Raw genomic sequence first — 24,042 nt, 5'->3', positions numbered from 1 at the left:
ACCTTATTATATAAAGAATATAAAAGGAATGATTAAGGAGGGTTTAATAGAGATATTCAAAATTATGGAAGGTTCTGATCAAGTAAGTAATGAGAAACTCTTTCTCCTGGCAGCAGGGTAGCAGCCAATACAGATTAAGGTAATTCTTTAAGGATTAGAGAACCAGAGATGAAATGAGAAGAATTTTTTTATGCAGCAACTTGTTACAATCTGGAATGTACTGCCAGGAAGAATGCAGATTTCAAAAGGGGATTGGATAAATACTTGAAGGGAAAATATTTGCGGACCAATGGGGAAAGAATGGGGGAGTGGGACTAACTGTAGAAGCTCCTGAAAGAGTCGGCACCATCACGATGGGCTGATTGGCCTACTTCTGAGCTTTATGATTCTTTGGTTGATTTATCAAGAATGAAATTGAAGAGAGAGATAAGAAGTGAGAGATTTTTCCACTTGTTTTATCTATAAATCCCATATTTCTCCAGAATACTGAGTTGAACACAACGCCCTACTTGCATCCATTATACATGATTCAGATCTTTTGCTTGACACTCCAATGCTAAATCATGACCCAAGCAAATAAACACAACAGAACTGTCAGTGTGAAGTCTATCCACTGCCACGATCTTACTTGGAGGCACCACACATGGTGGAGGACTATTAACTGTTGTGAAAATAATAAGTTCAGCCTGTTCTGACAATTCATTCTTGGAATGTGGGCACTGCAGGCAAGGCCAGCATTAATTGCTTATCCCTAGATGCCTTGAGGAACTTAGTGTTCAGTCTTCTTAAACGGCTGCAGTCCATTCTTACTTGTAGCTTGACACAACTGCATGGTTTGTTAAACCAATTCAGAGGGCAGTTAAGAGTCCTTCACTTTGGTGTGGAACTGGAGTTACATCTAGGCCACACCAGGTAAAGGCAGTAGGTTTCCTTTCCTAAAGGACATCAGTGGACCAGTTGGGTTTTTAAGACAATCCACCAGCTTCATGGTCACTTATACTGATATAAGCTTTTTGTTTCTCAAGCTGAATTCAAATTCTCAAACTGGCACATTGGGAATTGAACACACGTGCTCTGGATTATTCATCCAATAACCAATAACCAATGGATTAGTGATCCATACTGGCTGAAATGCTGAATGAAAAAAACAGGGATGTAAAGATCTTCTCTTAATGTCATCATTTTACAAACCTCTTGATTCATGCACAACTTTGCTCCATGCAAGACTAAACACACCTTCCCCCAACACCCCCAGCCCCACCCCTGACTATAGTTACCACATCTCAGCTACATTCCCATTGCATACCTTCTTCTTGCTGCAATAGATTTGCCATTTCTTCTCTGCGGGCAGTGCAAACATAGCATCTCGGTTCTTGTCTGTAAGATCCAACTCATCCTGAAAATACAGAAAGAGAAAGGAATCAGTCACCTCACCAATCCCGTATGATATATCACACTGCCATGCACAGTCAAACAGTTTTCTTCCCCACTGTTAGCAAACCATTGTATGTACTGGGCTGAAAAATCACTGGTTGAGTTTTAAAAAGACTGAACAGCAGCATTCTTTTAAAAAGTGACTTAAGACAGCAGCTGCTAAGATTGCCAAACATTTGCATCACTGTATCTAATAAATTCCAAAGCCATCAAAATGGAATCAGCCTGTCTAGAAAACCTCATCAGAGACAATCACCTTGGAAGAGTGCGAATGGACCATCTCCCAGCCCATTCTCAAAACATCCAGATAACTTATGTATTCAGTTGGGTATGGAGCAATCCATTAGATGAAATCACTTTGGACACTGGGACTCTGGCTGAGAAAGGAACATATCCAGCCATAATCTAATCATGTTTAAACCATGGACCTGGTATTAACTTGCTATTACCATATCCAGAGGGGACATTATGATGTAGTAATAATGTCACTTGACTAGTAACTCCAAGATGCAAGCTAATGCCCTGTGGACCTGGGTTCAAATCCCACTGTGGCAGCTAGTGGAATTTAAATTCAATTAATAAATCTGGAATTATAAAGCTAGCCCTGATGACCATGACAGCTATCATTGATGGTTGTAAAAACCCATCTGGTTCACCAAGGTTCCTTTAGAGAAGGGAACCTGCTATCCTTATCTGGTCTGGTCTACATGTGACTCCAGACCCACACTTGACTCTTAACTGCCCTCTGAAACAGCCTTGCAAGCCATTCAGTTCAACGGTAATTAGGGATGGACAACAAATGCTGGCCTTGCTACTGATGCCCACATCCCATGAAAGAATAAAGAAAACAAATATTTGGGTAACAGGTCACTGTTGTTGAAAGGGCGATGTGGCAAGCCAGAAGCTGTGTCTTTCGTGGTTAAGAAACTACTTTTTCTCCAGGCAATAGAACAGAAGAAAGAGAGATGACAAAGAAGCAAGATCCCTGTGTGTGAACTCTCTCTCTCTCTCTCTCCATCCATCCTGCAAGCTTGAGCCCTGCCTGTTGTTTGACCATACACATGCCTCAGGCAGTGGTTGGGATTTTCCAGCCCTGTCATAGCGGCCCAGTTGGGGCAGCCCAGCCAAACATCCAATGACTTTCTGCAGGGCTAGACGATCCCAGCGGCAGGCGGGGCCAGAAAATCCCGCCCAGTGTTTTTAAGATTCAATCCAGCAGCTGCTATCTTGAGAAGAAAGGATAACTTATCCATCAACAGCTTTTGATTATCTCAACGCCAAATCCAGAGACCATAGAGCCCAGTCTGAAACCATCCAAGTCATCAATCTACAGGATCTACATATCATTGGCTTTTATTGGACTTTTACAACCACTTTATCTGTCATCCCACTTTGTAAAGTGTGTGTGTGTGCGCATGTGTGAACCCTTGAATGCATGTGTAAGAGAGTCGGAGCATTTTTATTAGTTTTACTTAGATCAGGTGTTAAGTACACTAAGTATTACTCTCCTTTTAACAACTTACAAGGAAAGCTGTCTGTGTATGTCTTTTACAGTCACAGCACATAAACAGTTAAACACTCACTGAATTGGCAAGCATATCCTATTCAACAGCCTTGTTGTGGTCAAATGAGGAGTGGGAAAAGAGGGGTGCCAGTCCACCCCTCCTCACCTGACCGTACCATTCACTTGCAATATTTTTACAACTCATCAACAAAAATGTTCAAAGAAAATGAAAAAGAAACATTTTTTTAAAATTCCCCTGTCTATGATTTATCTTCTGGGTTGCTCGGAGCAGTGCCCGGGAGATTAATCATTAATTCCTGGAGATTGCAGGACAATTCTTCAAGGTTTGAAAACTATCACAGAACAAGTGCTCCTTAAAGTGCCTGATATGCCTGGTTAATAGTTCTCCCAGGTTGCTCACAGCAGTCTCTGAGAGATTAATCATTTGTTACTGGAGGCTCCAGGGAATTCTGGATGGTGAGGAAACTATCTCGGAGCGAATGCACCTCGATGCTCCTGGCAGGTTTCCCCTCTTCCCGCTGGAAGCACTGCTGCTGTGCGAAGCACGATTTCCGGAATAAGCATCGGGTTTGCGGCATAACATAGGCTGCAGCTCTAACATGTACCATGAAGTAGGACACAGGATTACCTCCAATTCCCCGCAATCTGATTCAGTACCGTCAGCCAGGGTGGACAAGGGAAGGTATCATGCAGAGGTCAAGAAATGGCTAATCAGAGGGAGCCAGTTAATGTCAAACTAATGGCAGATTTAAGCCTTGCAGCCAGACCGGTGACTGCCTGGATTGAGAGTTCACAGATTCACTCCTTGTGGAAAGTTTCCAACCAGCTTAGAGATAAGACTCTCACCCACAGACTGCACTGAACTTGAAACTTTAGATCAAGGGTGAAAATTTATTTAACTGCTTAATTAACAACAACTTGTATTTATTTTTTATGGGATGTGGGTGGCGCTGGCAAGGCCAACATTTGGTGCCCATCCCTAATTTCTCTTGAACAGAGTGACTTGCTAGGCTGTTTCAGAGGGCATTTAAGAGTCAGCCACATTGCTGTGGGTCTGGAGTCACATGTAGGCCAGACCAGGTCAGGACGGCAGAGTTCCTTCCCTAAAGGGCATTAGTGAACCAGGTGGGTTTCTACAACAATCGACGGTAGCTGTCATGGTCACCATGACTAAGACTAACTTTATACTTAAATTCCACCAGCTGTTGTGGTGGGATTTGAACCCATGTCCCATTAGCCTGGGCTTCTGGATTACTAGCCCAGTGATATTACCATTACACCACCTTCATCCCAAATTTTCCAAGCTGCTTCGAAGAAGCTTAATCAGAGCCAAATTGACACCATGCCAAAGAAGGAGATAGTTGGAAGGATGTCTAAAAAATGGGTTTAAGGAAGACAGAGAGATGGAAAGATGGAGAGATTCAGGAAAAGAATTCCACACCTCAAGGCTAATGGCAAGACCGCTAATGGTAGGAGATGGAAATGGAGGGATGCATACCAGGCCAGAGGAATATCAAGGTCACAGGAAGTTACAGGGCTGGAGAAAGTAAAAAGATAGGGATAGGTGAGGCCTTGAAGAGATTACAAGGATGGCAATTTTCAATATGAAGCAATGGTGGAACAGAGTCAATGCGTGTTAGTGAGTGCAGGGTTGAAGAGTCAGTGGGATTAGAATACTGACAGTAGATTGATGGATGATCTGAAGTTCATGAAGGTTGGAGGATGGGTGGCTTTTATTATTCTAAAATACAAAGCCAACTTAAACTATCAAGCCTGCACTTTCCAAAGGCTCTAGTCAATCTTTTCCTTCATGGACTCCAATCCATTTAGTCATAGAGGAGAGATTTTGCAAAGCTTCCCCTTGCTGCAAGGGCAAACAAAGTCAAATTCCTGTATATTTTCCTCACCTGAATTTTGGATCCTTATTCTTCTGTGGGGGCATTTTTTTTCACGGCACTGCAATCTCCCCCTGGAGAAAGTAAAGGACTTGACAATTCTAGGAAAGGGCATCTATCACAAGAGAGTTGGAAATTGGAAATGTGGTCAACCCAGAAAGTGATGGATGGTTCCACCCTCAGGGCTAGTGGGGAAAAACTGGGGGAGGGCATGTTGTGGGGGGAGGCTGGGAATTGGAGCTACTTGGATAACTCTTTCAAAGACCCGGCAGTAGCATGCTAGGCTGAATGGCCTCCTTCTGCTCTGTAAAACTCTATGTTAGTTCTACATGGAGTTTGTTTCCTGCACTAACTTGAGCTTTGGAGACAGAAGATCCAACTGGCTGCTGGCACAAGCGGGAGTTTTTAGAAAACTCCCGCAGTGAGATGCTGAAAGTAAAGTCAGCCTGGTCTGGAGCCTTCCAATCTTCACTTCCCCCAACCCATGCTGTTTCCAAAAACATGTGGCTTGATCATCAGTGCAACTGTGTGAAAACAAGCTTCCTGTCTTTCTGCAACTTTGTGTATGGTCACCTTTATTCAGGATAGCTGATACCAGCTATAAAAACAAATATCCTCTCGATAGGTTTCATTAACATTTCTATGGACCTGACAGTGCACTGAAAACACTGAGTGTGTTCTGTATAACACTAAGGAGAGGAGGAAAGTGGAGGAATAAGCTGATCCCGTCATTTCAGAAGAGGATTGAACTATTGTGAGCCGTGGCTCTCACACCTTTGAGTCAAAAGGTTGTGGGTCCAAGCCCCACTCCAGAGATTGTACCGCATAATCAAAACTGACATTGCCATGCAGTACTGAGGGAGCTGAATGATTCAATCTCAAAGAAAGGCAAGGAGGGGGGGATCTTGCGGATTTATGACCAATATTTATCCCTCAGTCAATATCACTAGAAACAAATTATCTGGTCATTATCACATTGCTGTATGTGGGAGCTTGCTGTGCGCAGACTGCCATGTTATGTGCCTTACAACAGTGATGACACTTCGAAATTACTTCACTAGCTGGAAATCACCTTGAGAAATCCTGAGGTTGTGAATGGTGCTATATAAATGCAAGTCTTTCTTTCTTTCTTTCTTTCTCTCATACACTGAGAACACAAGAGCACAGTATGCAACCCCGCAAACATTTATACCACGTGCGTTCAAATCCGCATCTTCATGTGAGGAGCATGCATTCTCTTCTTTGGAGAGAGAGTTGATAATTGACCCTCGGCTCTTCCCAAAGGCTGGTTTCAAAGTGCCACTGCTGTAAAACAGAGTACAGTCTCAGCGATGTGGCATGTAAGTTGAGGACAGATGGCAGGAAGTGTGTCTTTTCATCGAGGGTGTTTAACAGCTAGAATGAATGCCAGGAGGGTCAGCTCTCTGGATTCATTTAAGGAACAGCTGGATACTGTAATGGGAAGATGGTAGGTTTTTTCTTGAAAAGATTGAGGAGTTTTCTTCCTCCAAACCTGCGCCTGCGGTCTTGCAATGTATATGTATACATGATGATTCTTGGCATATCAGCCGCTTGTATTTATATTGCCTTTCCACGGTATAAACTAAGCTGAGTAAATGACTCGGATACATCGCAGAGTGGTTTATATAAAGCGATGGTGAGGAGCGCGGGTGTAGCTCACAGTGGCTCAGCAAGTAGAAATCTTGTCTCTGAGCCTGAAGGTTGTAGGTTCATAATCCTACTTCAGAGATCGGAGTAAGGAAAAATCTACACTGACACTCTAGTGCGATACCGAGGGAGGTCTTCAGTGCTGGAGGTGCCCTCTTTCTGATGAGATGTTAAAACAGATGCTTTGCCTTGTGTTCTCTCTTAGGTGGGTGTAAAAGATACCATGGTGCAATTTTAGTTAAAAAAAACAAAGAGATTACCTTGTCAATTATCACATTACAGTTTATGGGAGCTTGCTGTGCATAAATTGCCTGCTGCATTTCTCTAATTACAACAGTGATTACACCTCAAAAGTACTTCATTGGGCTGTAATGCGCTTTGGGCCATCTGGAGATGGTGAAAGGCACCATATAAATGTAAGTTCTTTCTAACTAATAAGGTTAAGTCAGTTGGATATCAGGTACAAATATGGCCAGAAGGGGGTGCTGAACAATCTTTTGGAGGTGGAGGGGTGCAGGGGTGGTGGGGGGGGGGGGGGTGGGGGACAGTTATTGAGCTAGGGGTGCATCAGTGGAAATTGATTATGGTGAGAAGCCAACTAGGCTGCAGGGAAACAGGTTAAGCCATCAGGAGAAACTCCTGACAATAAAGTCCGGCTGTTGTTAGTGTTAAGTCCATTTCAACGGGAACCACTTTCGTGCTGAAAGGATTTCTGTGACCCGAGGTGACACAGGTTGTAAAATGTGCATGGCACACCCTGATACTGCATCTCCACTATTTTATCAGCTCCATTCCCGAGAGGAGTGCCTCAACCATTTCCCACAGAACAGGATACGCCAGGCCCATGAATATAATCACACATTTAACATCCACCACCCCATCCCACCCCCTGTACACTTGCTGCGAGTATCATTGATTCCACTGTCACATTCTGCTTCCTCCAAGGTTGGATGTGGGAACTTGGAGCTTCCCGTGCTTTTTCTTTCACCCGAAAATGCGCATTTCCTGATGCGATCACCTGAGAACATCCCATACCAGAGAATATCCCACCGGCAAGTAACCTTCTGTATTTGTTCAAAGGAGCAGATCTTTGCTCAGCGATGGCCGGGCATTGGAAGGTCTGCCACTTCAGGCACACCCAGTGTCAACATCCAGCCCATTCAAGTCATATGTGGCAGGAGGGTGCCGAGCTTTCTCCTTTCAGGCACCTCCTCCCCTACGCTGTGCCACAGCCCTGCCATCTATGGAGAAGCTCGAGGGTCACCTTTTGACTAAGGCACTTTACTGCCTTATTTGACACAGAGTTCAACAATTGTAGGTCATAACCCTTTTCCCATTTTTTTCAGACAGCAATTGTTGAGAATGATTCTGCTCTTGCCATTTACAGCTCCTCTAAACCCATCTTCTGTTTCTTTACTCATCCTCATCGCCCACTTTTGCCGGGGTGATAATCTCTTTTGTCATTTAACCTCTCCCGCCTTGCCTTTTGTTATTTTCACCACCATTACCGCACCCCCCCCCCACCCCACCTCACTTTTTAAATTCATTTATGGGATGTGAGCATCGCTGGCTAGGTAAACATTTATTACCCATCCCTAATTGCCCTTGAGAAGGTGGTGGTGAGCTACCTTCTTGAACCACTGCAATGCATGTGAAGTAGGTACACCTACAGTGCTGCTAAAGAGGGACTTCCAGGGACTTGACCCAGCAACAATGAAGGATTGGCGATATATTTCCAAAGCAGGATGGTGAGTGACTTGGAGGGGATCTTCCAGGTGGTGGTGTTCCCATCTATCTGCTGCCCTTATCCTTCTAGTGATCGTGGGTTTGGAAGATGCTGTGGAAGGAGGCTTGATGAGTTTCTACAGTGCATCTTGTAGATGGTACACACTGCTGCTACTGTGCATCGGTGGTGGAGGGAATGAAAGTTTGTGGATGTGGTGTCAATCAGTTGGGCTGCTTTGTCCTGGATGGTGTCAAGCTTCTTGAGTATTGTGGGTGCTGCACTCACCCAGGCAAATGGGGAGTATTACACCACACTCCTGACTTGTGCCTTGTAGATGGTGGACCAACTTTGGGGAGTCAGGAGGTGAGTTACTCACCGCAGGATTCCTAGCCTCTGACCTGCTCTTGTAGCCACCGTATTTATATGGCTAGTCCAGTTCCGTTTCTGGTCAATGGTAAACCCCAGGATGTTGATAGTGGGGGATTCAGTGATGGTAATGCCCTTGAATGTCAAGAGGTAATGGTTAGGTTCCCTCTTGTTGCCGATTTTCATTGCCTGGCATTTGTGTGGTGTGAATATTACTTGCCAATTGTCAGCCCAAGCCTGGATATTGTCCAGGTCTTGCTGCATTTGGACATGCATTGCTTCAGTGTCTGAGAAGTCGAGAATGTACCCACGCCTCTGTACTTGCTTAAAAACTCCCTTTTAACCTCCCTTTGTCCAGTTCCAGACCTGAAACATTGGACAGAGTCGTCCCAGATTTTCACTAAGTGTGGTAGCGGGCGAGTAAAATTATGTTTTACCCGCTAGCTGCGATGGCGGGTTTTCTCGCCATATCGAGCCAAACCCATCACATTACTTAAGCATTCCTGAGAAACACACTGTTTCCATGGCAAGCGGGCTCAAATTCACTTGCCACGCCGTCACCTCGCCGCTTCATCACGCCGGGCAACACATTTAAAGTACAGCCGCGCTCGGTGGTTCCAGCCCAGGACTGCAGCAAAGAAGACATGGCCCCGAAAGGCAAGAAACACAGCCTTCAAGCACCCATTGTATGCCGTGGAGGCCCCGCTGTGATGTCCTCCGTCCCTGCTCTGGCCGCTGGAGGGGCAGCAACATTACCACTCCAACTTGTTAGGCAGTGGCAGTGGTGGTCAGTGCCAATGTGCACAGAAGAGGTTGGCCATCCAGTGCAGATAGAGGATAAATAATCTCATCCCTGCAACCAGTGTATGGCAACCATCTCATCATTCTAAACTCACACCCTCAGGCCCATCACACGTTCACTGGCATCTCACTCACTGCCAGCTCAAGGGACATCACCGCTCATTCTCTCACACATGCCTTCACATGTCCATCTGGCCTCATCTCCTCTGGAGACTGTGTCCTCAGCCCACAGCATCTTGAGGACACTTGCACAGATCAACATGTGCCCTCACACAAACCCCGGGATACACTCCTTCCTCAGTATAGCTCTCGGCCTGCAGCCTCTCCTCTTGCCTGAGGCAACTTCTCCCCCTTACCCAAGCAAGGCCTAGCCCTGCAGCCATTGAAAAATGGCTGATCTGGTGGGTAGAAACCTATCCGTGAGCCCTCCGAAAGTGATGTGGTGCTGTGTGTGTGAAGCCTGACACTGATGACTGCGAGTGCTGACCGAAGCAAGGTAGGCAAACAAACCTTGAAGTCCTGAGCAAAGTGCAGGTCGCTTATGTGCTGTTGTGAAACATGTCGGCGCGTTTTCCCATTGACATAGACGGATGATCCAACCGGGGTGGGGGCTGGGGGGTGGGGGATGAGTCCAATGGGCTAGCCTTACAAAGAGGTTCCCAACGTCTGGTGGTGGGAAATGTGGCCATTCACTCGATTTCTCTCTCCACTGATACACCCTGTCCTGCTGAGTATTTCCAACATTTTACTCTTTCTATTACAGATATCCAGTATCCACAGTATTTTGCCTTTTAGTACAGCAGTGTGACTGACGTTCCCCACTTTGGAAATCTCCTGACATCCCTGGTGCTGTTGCCTTTTTGTGCCAAATTAGGTGCTGTTTTATTTTGCGGGTCCGTAACCACTGGAATCGTCGGCTGAGACCAACCAAGTTGCACATGGGATCATAACATTTACCACTGGGAAATTAATAAGTTCCTACTTTCCACAGACAACAGCTCTATCAGTCAGACTTCCTGATTAATAATGAACGATTCTTCCAAATGATAGTCTAAATTAACTAATGTAAATTTAATTTTGCATCTAGCACATGCCTTCTTCCTGTAACACTGGCCGGGATCTTCTGGCCCCTGCAGGAGGTGAGGAAGGAGGTGGGAAGACCTGAAAATTTGGTGGCTTGGCATCAGGACTGATACCTGACACCTTCCCACCCCGCCTCCATTTGAGTCCCTTAAGTGGACATGATGCAGGTTAATGGTCACTGACAGCTATCCCCCTGCCCTTGCTGCCAGCCCCATGGCCCCCCTCTCCCACGACCCCCACACCAAGAGGCAACCCCCCACCACCACCACCACAGCAGCACTTCCCTTTTTCCTGGGTTGCTCAGTGATCCTGGGGCTCTGGGAGGGGGTATTGTTCCGGCAGCAGCCAAGGTCACCCCCCTATGGCGCTACCGAGTGCTAGAGTTGCCAGCCTCTAATTGGCTGGCAGTTCTTGGTGGGGGAGATATCGTATGTGGGTCCTCAGTCAGAGGGAAGGACCTGCTGTTGTCCTCTGAACTGCCTGGTGGGCAGAAGGTAGGACAGGCCTTCCCCTTAAGGGTCAGCGCAGGCGCCTCACCACTTTTCAGGCAGTGCATGAGACGCCTGCCGAAAGCGGAAGATTCTGACCGCCATCTCCATCTTTCTCGCTCACACTCTGTTGTTGTCAATTTTTCACTCTCAAACATCCTTAATGTAATTAAACAGCATGTATTCTGACTTACCAAGAACACAATGGCACAAGGGACTTGCTAATATAAATATTAAAGATTTGAAGATATCACATACTCTAAATGTCACCCTTCTGCAGTCACACTTTTATTCAACACATATAATGGATGTCGCACTTCAAGTTGCCAAAAGTACACAAGAAAAGGTAAACAATTTCTTCCTTTTTTTGACTGAGAGCTAGAAATTTATGAGTTCCCACTAATCTATAAATTTGCCTCAAGAACAGCAATGAACTTCTGACGAACCCCAGGATGCTCCCATTTTTAAAAAGAGACGGGCTACATTAAACATGAGGAGCAGAGCAGTGTGCCTGGCTTTCTAAAACTGCTGTAAACAATACTGTGGAAAATCTGCTCATGTTGTGATGAGTGATTAAGAATGATTACAGCGAAAACAACTTCAATCTGGGTTCGGTGACAATAAATCTCTCGAGGTTTCCTCTAACGCATTACAAAGCTCGCAGCTCCCCCACCCACCTCCCCATCGCCATCACCACATCACCACAACCCCCACCCCCCGACCCAACGCCTCTCTCCTCCCATCCCACTGTGATTACTACAATGTGTTACCCATCCATTTCTAAAGGAACTTTCGCTTGAACTCTCATTCCCTCCCCATTCAGCCTTCTTATTCTTCTCGTGAGGGGAGTGCTAGTGACTGGGCCAGTGTTTTCTGGTCACTAACACCTCACCCAAGTGGGCATTCTGAATATATGAATACAAAGTATCGGTTAATGTGTGAGGGGAGGGGGGTGGGGTGAGGACGTTGTTGGGGGGAGTGGTGTGGAGAAATTCCAGCCAGGCCTGTCCTGCCTCAGCCGGCATCTACATGCTTTACAGCAGGAGTCTTCGGTTTGTGGTCAGGAACAAGAATCCTAATTGACCTACCCCTTTGCCCAGGTCTTAGACCAACTTGATACCCTCTATTGCCTCCTGAACAAGCATTCCAATATGGAATACTCCAATACCCCCACTGGCCTAAGGCAGCAATTGCTAGAGTGGAAAACCGTAGGGACAAGTAGGCCACAGGTTCGGTTTCCAGTTTATGTTGAGTTAGGTGTTCGATCAGGGCGAAAGTTAGTGAAAGAAGTGTCAGGGAGAGAGTGGCTCCAAGGTTAGACTTAGCACCCTGGGTCAGGGAGCAGGCAATCAGACAGGATTTCTCACGTGGCGGTGCAGATTCGATGGGCCAAAGGACCTCTTCTGCACTGTGTGATTCTGTGATTCTGCTCCTCAGTAAACGTTGCTGGATGTCATATCTGTAAGGAGAGGCCGGAGCAGACTCGGCTGTGTTGCTTCCTCAAAAGCTTTCATTTATATAGCTTTAATTTCATGACCTCAAGATGTCCCAAAGGACTTTAAAACCAACAAGGTCTTTTGGAAGCAGTGTTGTAACATAGGAAACATGACAGCCAATTTGCGCACAGCCAGCTCCCACAGGCAGCAATGATAACCTGTTTTAGCGCTGCATGTTGGCCAGGGCATCAGGGAGAACTCCCCTGCTCTTCTTCAAGATAAGGCCATGTGATCTATTAAGGAACAAACCAATGGTTTAAAGGGGAACACAGCAGGGTTACAATTGCCCGGAAAGATAAGTGCAAATAGTGCAACAGGCCAGCACTCACTCAGTGCTGCACTGATGGTCAGCCTAGACTGTGCAGCCAAGTCCCTGGAGTGAGACTTGAACTCTTGACCAGCTAACTCAGAGACAAGATATCTACCCAGTGAGCCACTGCAGACAGTCAGCAGCCAGACGGCACTTCAGTGAATAAGAAGCTTTGTAGTGATGGGCACCCACACCCAAAGGGCCATGACCCTCAGCAGAAGAGAGAGATCAAACTGGTAAAAATAGGACCATTGCTCGGGCCTCACAATGGAAATGAGGATGGAACGGCTACTCCACCGCAGCTAACAGGCAGCCCTGTGCTGGCAGTGTGATGGATCACCGCACAGTAACCCTACTGTTGGTGTAGTGACAGGCCAGTGGAATGAAGATTGGCTTAGACTGCTGTGCCTGGCTCAACGCGAACAGGGGCCCAATTGTGTAGACTAAGTAGGAAACAGAATGGGCCACTTAAAGCCAGCAAGCAGCATGCCAAAACAGGGGAAGTCGCGGGATTAATCTGAAATGTTTAACTTTGCGTAATTAGTTCTTCCCTTAAATGCCAACGTTTCTGGATTGCTTGCAGGGAGGGAGAAGGCTGGGGGCGGGGGGGGGTTTGCTAAGGGACTAGCTTCTTCAGCTGACTGTATCATTGAGGGCTGGGGAGGGTGTTGAGGGCTGGTTTGCTTGGAAGTTGAATTTTGCAATGTACGGCTGCTGAGAAAAGTAATTTCTTTATTCAGCAGTGAAGTACTTCTTTTACTTAAAAAAAAAAGGACCTGATATCAGTCAAAAGTGGTTTTTCCTTGGCTCACTCCTAACTGCTCGGGAAGAGGTGCTGAGTGGAACTAAGGGTGGTTTCAAAGGGTGGGGTCAAATAGGGGTCACCTAAGTCACTCCTAAGCTCACATCTAGGGGCTGGGATGAGTTATCAGGAAAAGCAGTTGAGACTAGCTGGATGTCAAGAAACAACCCGATGCTGTAATCGGGAACGCAGCAGGGTTAGAATTCTCTGGAAAGGTGAGATCAAAAATGAGCCTGCTTCACTTGAATCCACCTTTTGACCAAAGGGAATAGAAATTTCAGGCAGGCTGAAGAAATGAAAGGAAGATAAGGCCCCAGGACCTGATGGAGTTTATACAGGGGCACTTAAAGTAATAGTCAGCAAAATTAGTCATGTCCTTGTCACTACCTTTAGGCAAAATTGGAAGCAGCACCTGAGGGTTGGATAGTAGATAACACAAAATGATGTCAAGGTAAATAAAAATTGGGAGAGAAAAGTAGGCCGTCAATTCGCTATAATTTGTTTTATGCTATTGCACAAAGTCAAGACTATCCCCAATCAACTTTTAAAACAGGCAAAGATATTTAGGAGGTCACATGCCACCTATTGAGGGTAAGGTATGGAAGGTATGCTGAAAATCAAGATGATGAAACACTTAGGGCTGGACGTTCGCCATCGAGGCAGGAGGTTCAAGTCTGGAAATTTCCCAAAGTCAGCGGACCTGTCTCATTCAAAAAGAGCCCCCCATCCTGCCATATTTTCGCTCTGGGCAGGAGATAAAAACCTAAGGAGGATGCACCATCAGTGGGTAACTAAGGAATCAAATTGAAAGAAAACGTGGACAAAGTTGCAAAGGTTAGTAGTAGGCCAGCAGATTGTGAAAAAATTAGAAACCAGCAAAAGATAACTAAAAAAAATAAAGAGGTGAAATTGGAGTATGAGAGAAAACTAGCAAGAAATATAAAAACAGACAGTAAAAGCTTCTACATGTATATAAAAAGGGAGTAGCTAAATTGAGCATTAGTCCCTTAGAGGGTGAGACTGGGGGAATTAATAATGGGAAACAAAGAAATGGCTGAGACTTTGAACAAGTATTTTGTACCGGTCTTCACAGTGGAAGACACAAAGAACATCCCAAGAATGGTGGAAAGGTGCGGAGTAAAAGGGAGAGAGGAACTTCAAACAACCATGATCACTACTGAAAAAGTACCAGTAAAACTAATGGGACTACAGACTGACAAGTCTCCTGGACCTGATGGCCTGCATTCTAGGGTCTTATAGAAAGTGGCCACAGAGATAGTGGATGCAGTGGTTGTGGTCTTCCAAACTCCCTTAGGTCCTGGAAAATCCCAGTGGATTGGAAAACCACAAAGGTAACACTACTATTTAAAGAAAGAAGGGAGACAGAAAGCAGGAAACTACAGGCCAGTTAGCCTAATGTCTGTCAGAGGGGAAAGGCTAGAATCCATTATAAATGAGGTAGTAGCAGGATATTCAGAAAATCATAACACAATCAAGCAAAATCAACATAGTTTTGTGAAAGGGAAATTGAGTTTGACAAATTTATTATAGAGTTCTTTGAAGATGTAACAAGCAGGATGGAGCAAGAGGAACCCGATGTGGTGAATTTGGATTTCCAAAAGGCATTCGATAAGGTGCCACATGAAAGGTTACTGCACAAGTGAGAGCTCATAGTATTTCTTTTATGCGGTAGCCTTCGGTCCTTGCTATGGCATGGATCAAAGGAGCCATTATAGACATATGGGCAAGTGGTCTTAGAATCTTACAGCACAAAATGAGGCCAATCAGCCCTTTGTGCCTGCGCCAGCTCTTTAAAAGAACTATCCCAATTTGTATCATTTACCTATTCATTCCCCAGAGCCCTGCAATTGTTTCTTTTCCAGTTTTATATCTAACTCCCTTTTGAAAGTTCCTATTGAACCTGCTTCCACTACCTTTTCAGGCAATGCATTTCATATCATAGTAACTCGCTGTGTAATAAAAATTCTCCTCATCTCCCTTCAGGTTCTTTTAACAATTATCTCAGTGTCCACTGGTTACCAACTCTCCTGACAGTGGAAATAGTATCTCCTCATTTACTCTATCAAAACCCTTCATAACTGTGAATATTACATTTCCCCTTGACCGTCTCTGTTCTAAGGAGAGCAAACACAGCATCCCTTCACTGTCCACATAAATGAAATCCCTCGTCCCTGGAGCCATTCTTGTAAACCACTTCTGCACCCTCTCCAGGACTTTGATGCACTTCCTAAAGTGTGGTGCCCAGAATGGGACATAATACTCTAGCAGAGGTCTATCCAGCGAATGCTGAGGGGTTGCACAACAGATTTGCAGGAAATGCTGGGCCTTGATGACAGGAGACTCTGCTGGCGTTTATGCCGTACACAAGACTCCTTCCACCCTGCTTCAGCAGAATGTTTTAATCTTTTCCAACCCTGTACTTTCCTACAAAATTATGGATTCTGCGCGTAATTTTTCAATGCATACTCTCGATAGGCAAGGCTCTGCACTGGGTGTGGGCAACTGAAAAATTTACTTTGTAAGTATGAGCTTTGTGGATTGCATTGTTAGGGCCGGCAGGCCAGTTGCAACTCAAATAGACTAATTTGGGCCTCCCCAGTTTCCTGTCAGTGCATTGCTGACCCACTTCAGTGCCTGTCAGGCCCTACTGTACCAAGTGTGAATATCTCACTTTAATTTTGGCTGTCAGCTCAACTCGGCCTGGGCTAAGCTTCTGCAGTGAGCTTGAACCCGGGCTGAATTCAGCGCATCTAATGAGTCTGTAGAAGAGGCTCTTGGCGTTGGCATGATTTTCATGCTTGCCATACAGGGAACTACCAAAGAAATGATGGACCTGGAGAAGCTCTAATCTGATCATACATTTTAAACTGGGAATGGCAAAAAGCAGCAGGCAGGTGAAAATTGAGCTATCACACCACACATGTGGGCCAACACTGAAGATAAACACCAGGTTGAATGGAATTCAGAAGTAGATTTCATTTTGTTCAAATTCAGACTGTTTCAGGGTGCGTGAACAGCACTGTTTCCTTTTGGCTGTTTTAAAGTGTAAGGTGTAAAGTTCCTTTCTCCATCTTCCTTTCACTGTCTAACTATAGCTTCCCTCTCTGCTCTTCATGTACATAGTGGGTGTTTCTTCTGTGTATTGCTGAAAAAAGAGACATCAAAGCTTTTCGTCTTGCACTCATCAGGAAATTTCACCAATATAAGGGGAAAACAATTTATATTGTAGGTGAAGAGAGTGCTTATTGGTTGGCAAGTAGATTCTGATTGGTAGAGGTGTCCACTTGCCAACCAATCAGCATTCTCTTCACGTACAATATAAATTGTTGTTTTCCCCGTATACTGATATTCTTGCAAAATGTCCTGATGAGTGCAAGACAAAAAGCTTCAACGTGTCTCTTTTTTCAGCAGTATTCAAGTTCTGTACTACCAAATGACTATTTCTTCTTTATATTTTTGTTTGGATTTCTTGGGGGAAGTGTCCCTCCAAAGGCTGATGGTCTCCTGCTCAGCCCATGCCAACATTGACATTTTTTATAACTCTTTTCATAACTCCTCCATCCCAGGTGGCAACAGCAGTTGGACATCATTCAGGCTTAGGCTGACAAGTGACAAGTAACCCAGGCACCACATTGGTACCAGGCAATGACTAAAATCCAACAAGAATGGACTCAATCATATCTCCCTCCCCCGACTAACGCCACCATCACCATGCACCAGGTCATCAATGATTTGGGTCACCATCAATCAGGAACTGAACTGAAACAACCCTAATCAATACCATGGCTATAAAAGCAGGGCAGAGGTTGAATACTCTGTGAAGATTGTGGGTTAAGTCAAACTCCAGGAACTTGAGCACAAAATCTAGGCTGACACTCAACTGCAGTACTGAAGAGAATGCTGCACTGTTGGAGCTGCTGTCTTTTGGGTGAAGTATTAAATGAACATCTGCCACATCAGGTGGATCTAAAAGATCCCATGGCATTATTTTTAAAGAGAGGGAAGTTCTCCTTTGGGGCCTGGTCAACATTTATCCCTTAAAGCAGATTTTCTAGTTATGATCTCCTCATTGCTTATGGGACCTTGCACAAATTGGCTCCCATGTTTCCTACATTACAACATGACTGTACTTCAAAAGTATTCCATTGACTGTAAAGTGCTTCAAGACATCTTGGGGTCTTGAAAGGCACTATAGAAATGCAAACACTTTGTTTTTTATATAAGCGACTCACCTTCTGACTCCTCAAAGCCTCTTCACCGAGCATAAGGCTCAGGTCAGAAATATAACAATAATCAATTGTCAATAAGCTTGACATGGCCCAGGACACAGCGATATGCTTGATCAGGGACCCTGCCACTGGACTCGTTATCCATCTCCCCCATCCCTGGTGCACTATTGCTGCAGTGCCAACAGACTCCAGGACACACTGCAACAACTCACGAAGCTGACTTCAGCCTCTCAGTTCCACCAGTCCTACCACTGAGAGGAATGAGAGAAGCTATTTCCTCTGGCAGTGGTGGGGGGGGGGTGGGGGGGAATCTCCTGTCACCTGACCTTCTGCTCCTGTCCTCTGACCACCTGAGGAAAGCCTCTGCAGATAAGCCTCAGGAGACACTTGTTCTCCATGTGCCCCGGTCTCCCCACTAATCTCCACCCACCCACTCTTTGCCACAGCTCCCGCTCCGAATTAAAATCATGGCTCTTCTGTGCCCTTTAATCTTGATGGTGTCCCGGACCTAATACGCTCAGTTCCTGCACTTCCATAATTGAAATATGTTGTGCCTTCTTCTTTCAAGGCGAAATGAAAGGAGACTGGAGAGATTAATGTGGGGGGGGTTGATCTCTCTCTTTCAGCTCATGGACATGTGTTCATGTTGTTGGCATGTGATTTAGAAGAGGGAGGATTCAGCCAGCAGTAAAAGCAGTACGACACTGGCAGTTTGAGCTGTGTGATCTTTCTTCAGATGCGCCAGTGCGTGGGCGCCTAGTAATACGATTCTGTTCAATGGGGAGCCACACTCATGCTGTGGGAGGGCTGGAACAGGAGGCTGCTGTTGCTTTGAGACACATGTGCATGCCATCTGTCGATCCAGGACTGTGAAACATCTGAGCTACCTGGTGGGATTTTCCTTCTTTTTAAAATTTTTCTAATGACGGAATATTCTTCGAGCTGACTATGGCAAAGGCTGCTGAAGTTGGACACCCACAGGCAGTGAGAAGTGTGTTGAGGCTGGGATGAAAGACCAATGTGATCCTGCTATAAGAGTAGCTGGGGACAGAGAGGGTGGTAATTAAAATTGCTCCAGCACAGCTTAATTTCACCTTCTTGCATCATGTAGGAATGGACCGTTGAGGGCTAGAATCTGGCCAAAGTCTTATCTGAGGATCACTGCAACACTTCTCTTGCACTATGGATTAATGGAACATGGGCCTGTGCTACCCCACAGATTAATGGAACACAGACTTTGGCCAGAACTTCCACACATGGTGAATTCCATATTTCAATCATGTGGGCATTTCCTGAAAGGAAAGCCAAGAAAGCAGGAAAAAAAAAGATAAATTAAACCTCCAAGAACAATAGATCTACTTCAAAAGGGATCTTCACCTGGTCCATGGAATCAATAATAGGCCTGTGTGTTCTTTGCCTTCAAGTTTCTGAACAGCAAGAAAAGGAGACAAGGGAACACTGGATCCCAGCTCAGTCAACATCGGCAGTGAAGCAGACCCCAGAATAGAAGTTCCGAGGCACAAGGAGGGTAACAGGCAAAGGGAGCTAGGCCATAGATGGTTCCCAGACCTGTTTATTGAGGGGCAGTGCCATTGATTTTTAGGCCACCTGATTTCTGACTGTACACCTATGATGGCAGTGGCATGGCAGGATCCCTACTCAATGGCGTTGTGGGTATACCTTCACCATATTCCATGGTGAAGAAGAAGGCTCACCATCATTATCTATGGCCAAGTAGGATGGCAACTTCTTCACCATGGAATATGGTGAAGGTATACGCACAATGCCATTGAGTAGGGATCTTGCCATGTCACTAGCCTTACCTACAACTGGTGAATAACATTTTAAAAAGCTCACCTCGCCTCTTTCCTCAGACTGACATGCCAATTTTCCACCAGTACAGCTTATATTTTTTACAGACCATCTCCAGAGTAGCTACTGTAAGGCCTGCTTGTAGGCGCCCATATCCTCAAATGCTTCAGCTCCTTTGCAGTAATGTATTGTAACTGCTCTATGGTGCAGGTCGGGCTCCGGTATATCATGGGACTGCCCTCAATTTCCATTTTCAACTCACTCAAACCGAAACGATCCCCTCCCTCCCTTCACCAGCACTTTGAACTTGGAAGTCAGTTCCAATCCAGCGAAATTAGTTATAGAAGAAATTGTTGGTTCAGTCCTGTGGTTGGAAAGCTGTCATGGTTTCCTGTTTATGCTCCAATTTTGTATAAGCAGTCACTACCCAACATTAAGCAAGTATATTAAAGAGGCATTATCTGCAAGAAAATGGGTTTGATGTGCAATACTTTTACCTATGCCAAGCAGACAAACAGTGATTGGGGCCATGAAACTATCAAATTGTAAAAACCGATCAGGTTCACTTATGTCCTTTAGGGAAGGAAATCTGCTGTCCTTACCTGGTCTGGCCCACATGTAACTCCAGATCCACAGCAATGTGGTAGACAATTAACTGCCCTCCAAAGTGGCCTAACAAGCCACTCAGTTGTATCAAACTGCTAAAAACACGTCAGTAGGGAATGAAACTGGACAGACCACCCGGCATTGACCTAGAGACCAGAAACAGCAACAGCAAACTCAGCCCTGTTGACCCTGTAAAGTCCTCCTTGCTAACATCTGGAGCTAGTGCCAAAATTGGGAGAGCTGTCCCACAGACTAGTCAAGCAACAGACTGACATAGTCATCCTCACAAGAATCATACCTTACAGATAAAGTCCCAGGCACTACCGTCACCATCCCTGAGTATGTCCTGTCCCGCTGGCAGGGCAAACCCAGCAGAGGTGGCATCACAATGGTATACATTGGGGATGGAGTTGCCCTAGGAATCCTCAACATTGACTCTGTACCCCATGAAATCTCATGACATCAGGTCAAAGATGGGCACGGAAACCTCCTGATGATTACCACATACTGCCCCTACCACACACCACCCCCATTCCCCACCCTTCAGCTGATGAATCAGTACTCCTCCAGGTTGAAGACCTGAGGGTGGCAAGGGCGCAGAATGTACTCTGGGTGGGGGAGTTCAATGTTCAATACCAAGAGTGGCTTGGTAGCAACATTACTGACCAAGCTGGCCAAGTCCTAAAGGACATAGCTGCTAGACTGGGTCTGCGGCAGGTGGTGAGAGAACCAATAAGAGGAAAAAACATACTTTGCCTCATCCTCACCAACCTGCCTACCATAGATGGGTAAGAATGACAACCACACAGTCCTAAAGGAGAGGAATTCCCATCTTCACATTGAGCATAACCTCCATAGTGCTGTGTGGCATTACCACCATGCTAAATGGGCTGATTTTGAACAGATCCAGCAACTCAAGACTCGGCAAACATGAGAAGCTGTGGGCAGCAGCAGAATTGTACTCAACCACAATCTGTAACCGCATGGCCTGACGTATCCCCCACTCTACCATTACCACCAATCCAGGGGATCAACCCTGGTTCAATGAAGAGTGCAGGAGGGCATGCCAGAAGCAGCACCAGGCATGCCTAAAAATGAGGCGTCAACCAGGTGAAGCAATAACACAGGACACTTGTGTGCAAAACAGTATAAGTAGCAAGTGATAGACAGAGCTAAGCGATCCCGCAACCAACAGATCAGATCGAAGATCTGCAGTCCTGTCACATCCAATCATGAATGGTGGGGACCAATTGAATAACTCACTGGAGGAGGAGGCTCCACAAATATCCTCAATGATTGAGGAGCCCAGCACATCAGTGCAAAAGACAAGGCTGCAGCATTTGCAACAATCTTCAGCCAAGTGCCAAGCAGATGATCCATCCCAGCCTCCTCCGGAGCTCCCCAGTATCACAGATGCCAGTCTTCAGCCAATTTGATTCACTCCACCCGATATCAAGAAACGGCCACATCTGGAGTACTGTGTGCAGTATTGGTCTCCTTATTTAAGGACGTAAATGCATTGTAAGCAGTTCAGAGAAGGTTTACTAGACTAATACCTGGAATGGGTAGGTTGTCTTATGAGGAAAGGTTAGACAGGCAATGATTGTATCCGCTGGAGTTTAGAAGAGGCGACTTGATTGAAACATATAAGATCTTGAGGGGTCTTGACAAGGTGAGTGTGAAGAGGATTTTTCTTCTTTGGGAGAATCTAGAATTAGGGGGTCACTGTTTAAAAATAAAGCATTGCCCATTTAAGACAGGAATGAGCAGAATTTTTTTCCCTCAGAGGTTTGCGAATCTTTGGAACTCTCCCTCAAAAGGCATTGGAAGCAGAGTCTTTGAATATTTTTAAGACAGAGGTAGATAAATTCTTAATAAGCAACGGAGTGAAAGGTTATACGCGATAGGTGGGAATGTGGGAGTTGAGGTTACAATCAGGTCAGCCGAGTGGCCTACTCCTGCTCCTAACTCATATGATCGGATGTTCAAATCACAGATGCCAGTCTTCAGCCAATTCGATTCACTCCACGTGATATCAAGGAATGGCTGAAGGCACTGGCTATCGCAAAGGGTATGGGCCCTGACACCATTCTGGCAATAGTACTGAAGAATTGTGCTCCAGAAATAGCCACATCCCTGGCCAAGCTATTCCAGTACAGCTACAACACTGGAATCTACCAGCAATGCGGAAAATTGTCCAGGTGTGTCCTGTTCACAAAAACCAGGAGAAATCCAATCCAGCCAATTGCCACCTCATTTACCACTTCTCGATCATCAAAGTGATTGAAGGTGTTGTCGACAGTGCTGTGAAACAGTATATACACAGCGATAGCCTGCTCTGCACTATATATTTTGGGCCCCGCCACTGCAACTCAGCTTCTGACCTCATTACAGCCTTCGTGGAAACATGGACAAAAGAGCAGAACTCAATAGGTGAGTTAGAATGACTGCCCTCGAAAACAAGGAGCCATGGCAAAATTGAAGTCAATGGGAATCAGGTGGAAAACTCTCCACTGGCTGGAGTCAGAACAAGCACATAGGAAGATAGTTGTGGTTCTTTGGGTCGAAACATCTCAGTTCCAGGACATCACTGCAGGAGTTCCTCAGGGTAATGTCCTAGACACAACCATCTTCAGCTGCTTCACCAATGGCCTTGCCTCCAACATAAGGTCAGAAGTGGGGATGTCCGCCTATGATTCCACAACGTTCAGCACCATTCGCGACTCCTCAGATACTGAAGTAGTCCCAATCCACATGCAGCAACCTGGTCAATATCCAGGCTTGGGCGGATATAGCAAGTTACATTCGCACCACGCAAGTGTCAGGCAATTACCATCTCCAAAAAGAGAGAAGCCAACCATCACCCCTTGACATTCCAGAGAACTATAAAAAAGTTATGGTGCAGAAAGAGGCCATTCAGCCCATCATGTCTGCACTGGCTGAAAAAGGGAAAGAAAGAAACTAGCTACTAATTTTAATTCCACCTTCAAGCGCTTGATCCGTAGCCTTACAGGTGACTGCACTTCAGATACAGATCCAGGTACCTTTTAAATGAGTTGAGCACTTCGGCCTCAACCACCAACTTAGCCAGTGAATTCAGATGCCCACCACCCTCTGGGTGAAAAAGTTTTTCCTCATGTCCCCTACAATCCTTCTACCAATCACCTTAAATCTAGGCCCCCTAGTAACTGACCCCTCAGCTAGGGGAAACAAGTTTTTCCTGTTTACCCTAGTTCAGCCCCTCATAATTTTGTAGAACTCAATTAGGTCACCCCTTAGTCTTCTCTGTTCTAAAGAAAACAACCCTAGCCTATCCAATCTCTCCTCATAGCTGCACTTTTCAAGCCCTGGCAACATTCTTGTAAATCTCTTCTGCACTCTTTTCAGAGTAATTATGTCCTTCCCATAATGTGGTAACTAGAACTGTACACAAAATTCCAGCTGTGGCCTAACCAGCATTTTATACAGTTCCATCATTACATCCCTGCTTTAGTATTCAATATCGCACCCAATAAAGGAAAACATTCCATATGCTTTCTTGACCAGCTTGTCCACCTGCCCTGCCACCTTCAAGGACCTGTGGACATGCACTCCAAAGTCTCTCTTTTCCTCAACCTCTCTCAATAACTTCCCGTTTATTGAGTATTCCCTTGATTTGTTTGCCCTCCTCAAATGCATTACCTCACACTTTTCCAGATTGAATTCCATTCGCTAATTCTCCGTCCACTCAACCAAACCATTGATATTATTCTGTAGTTGACAGCTATCCTCTTCATGATC

General features: G+C 45.5%; 1 protein-coding gene across 1 annotated transcript in view; it reads right to left on the bottom strand.

The window, feature by feature from the left end:
- daam2 (dishevelled associated activator of morphogenesis 2) overlaps window positions 1-24,042 on the bottom strand; it is a 357,408-nt gene that overhangs the window by 189,723 nt on the left and 143,643 nt on the right. Inside the window, exon 3 of the mRNA XM_041187923.1 lies at window positions 1,307-1,396. Within this exon, the coding sequence (XP_041043857.1) occupies window positions 1,307-1,396 (90 nt within the window). The remainder of the gene's footprint in view (window positions 1-1,306; window positions 1,397-24,042) is intronic.

This window comes from Carcharodon carcharias, chromosome 5, assembly GCF_017639515.1.
Source record: "Carcharodon carcharias isolate sCarCar2 chromosome 5, sCarCar2.pri, whole genome shotgun sequence".
NCBI classification, from domain to species: Eukaryota; Metazoa; Chordata; class Chondrichthyes; order Lamniformes; family Lamnidae; genus Carcharodon; species Carcharodon carcharias.
Note: the sequence above shows the minus strand (reverse complement) of the source record. Positions and strands in the feature narration are given on the sequence as shown.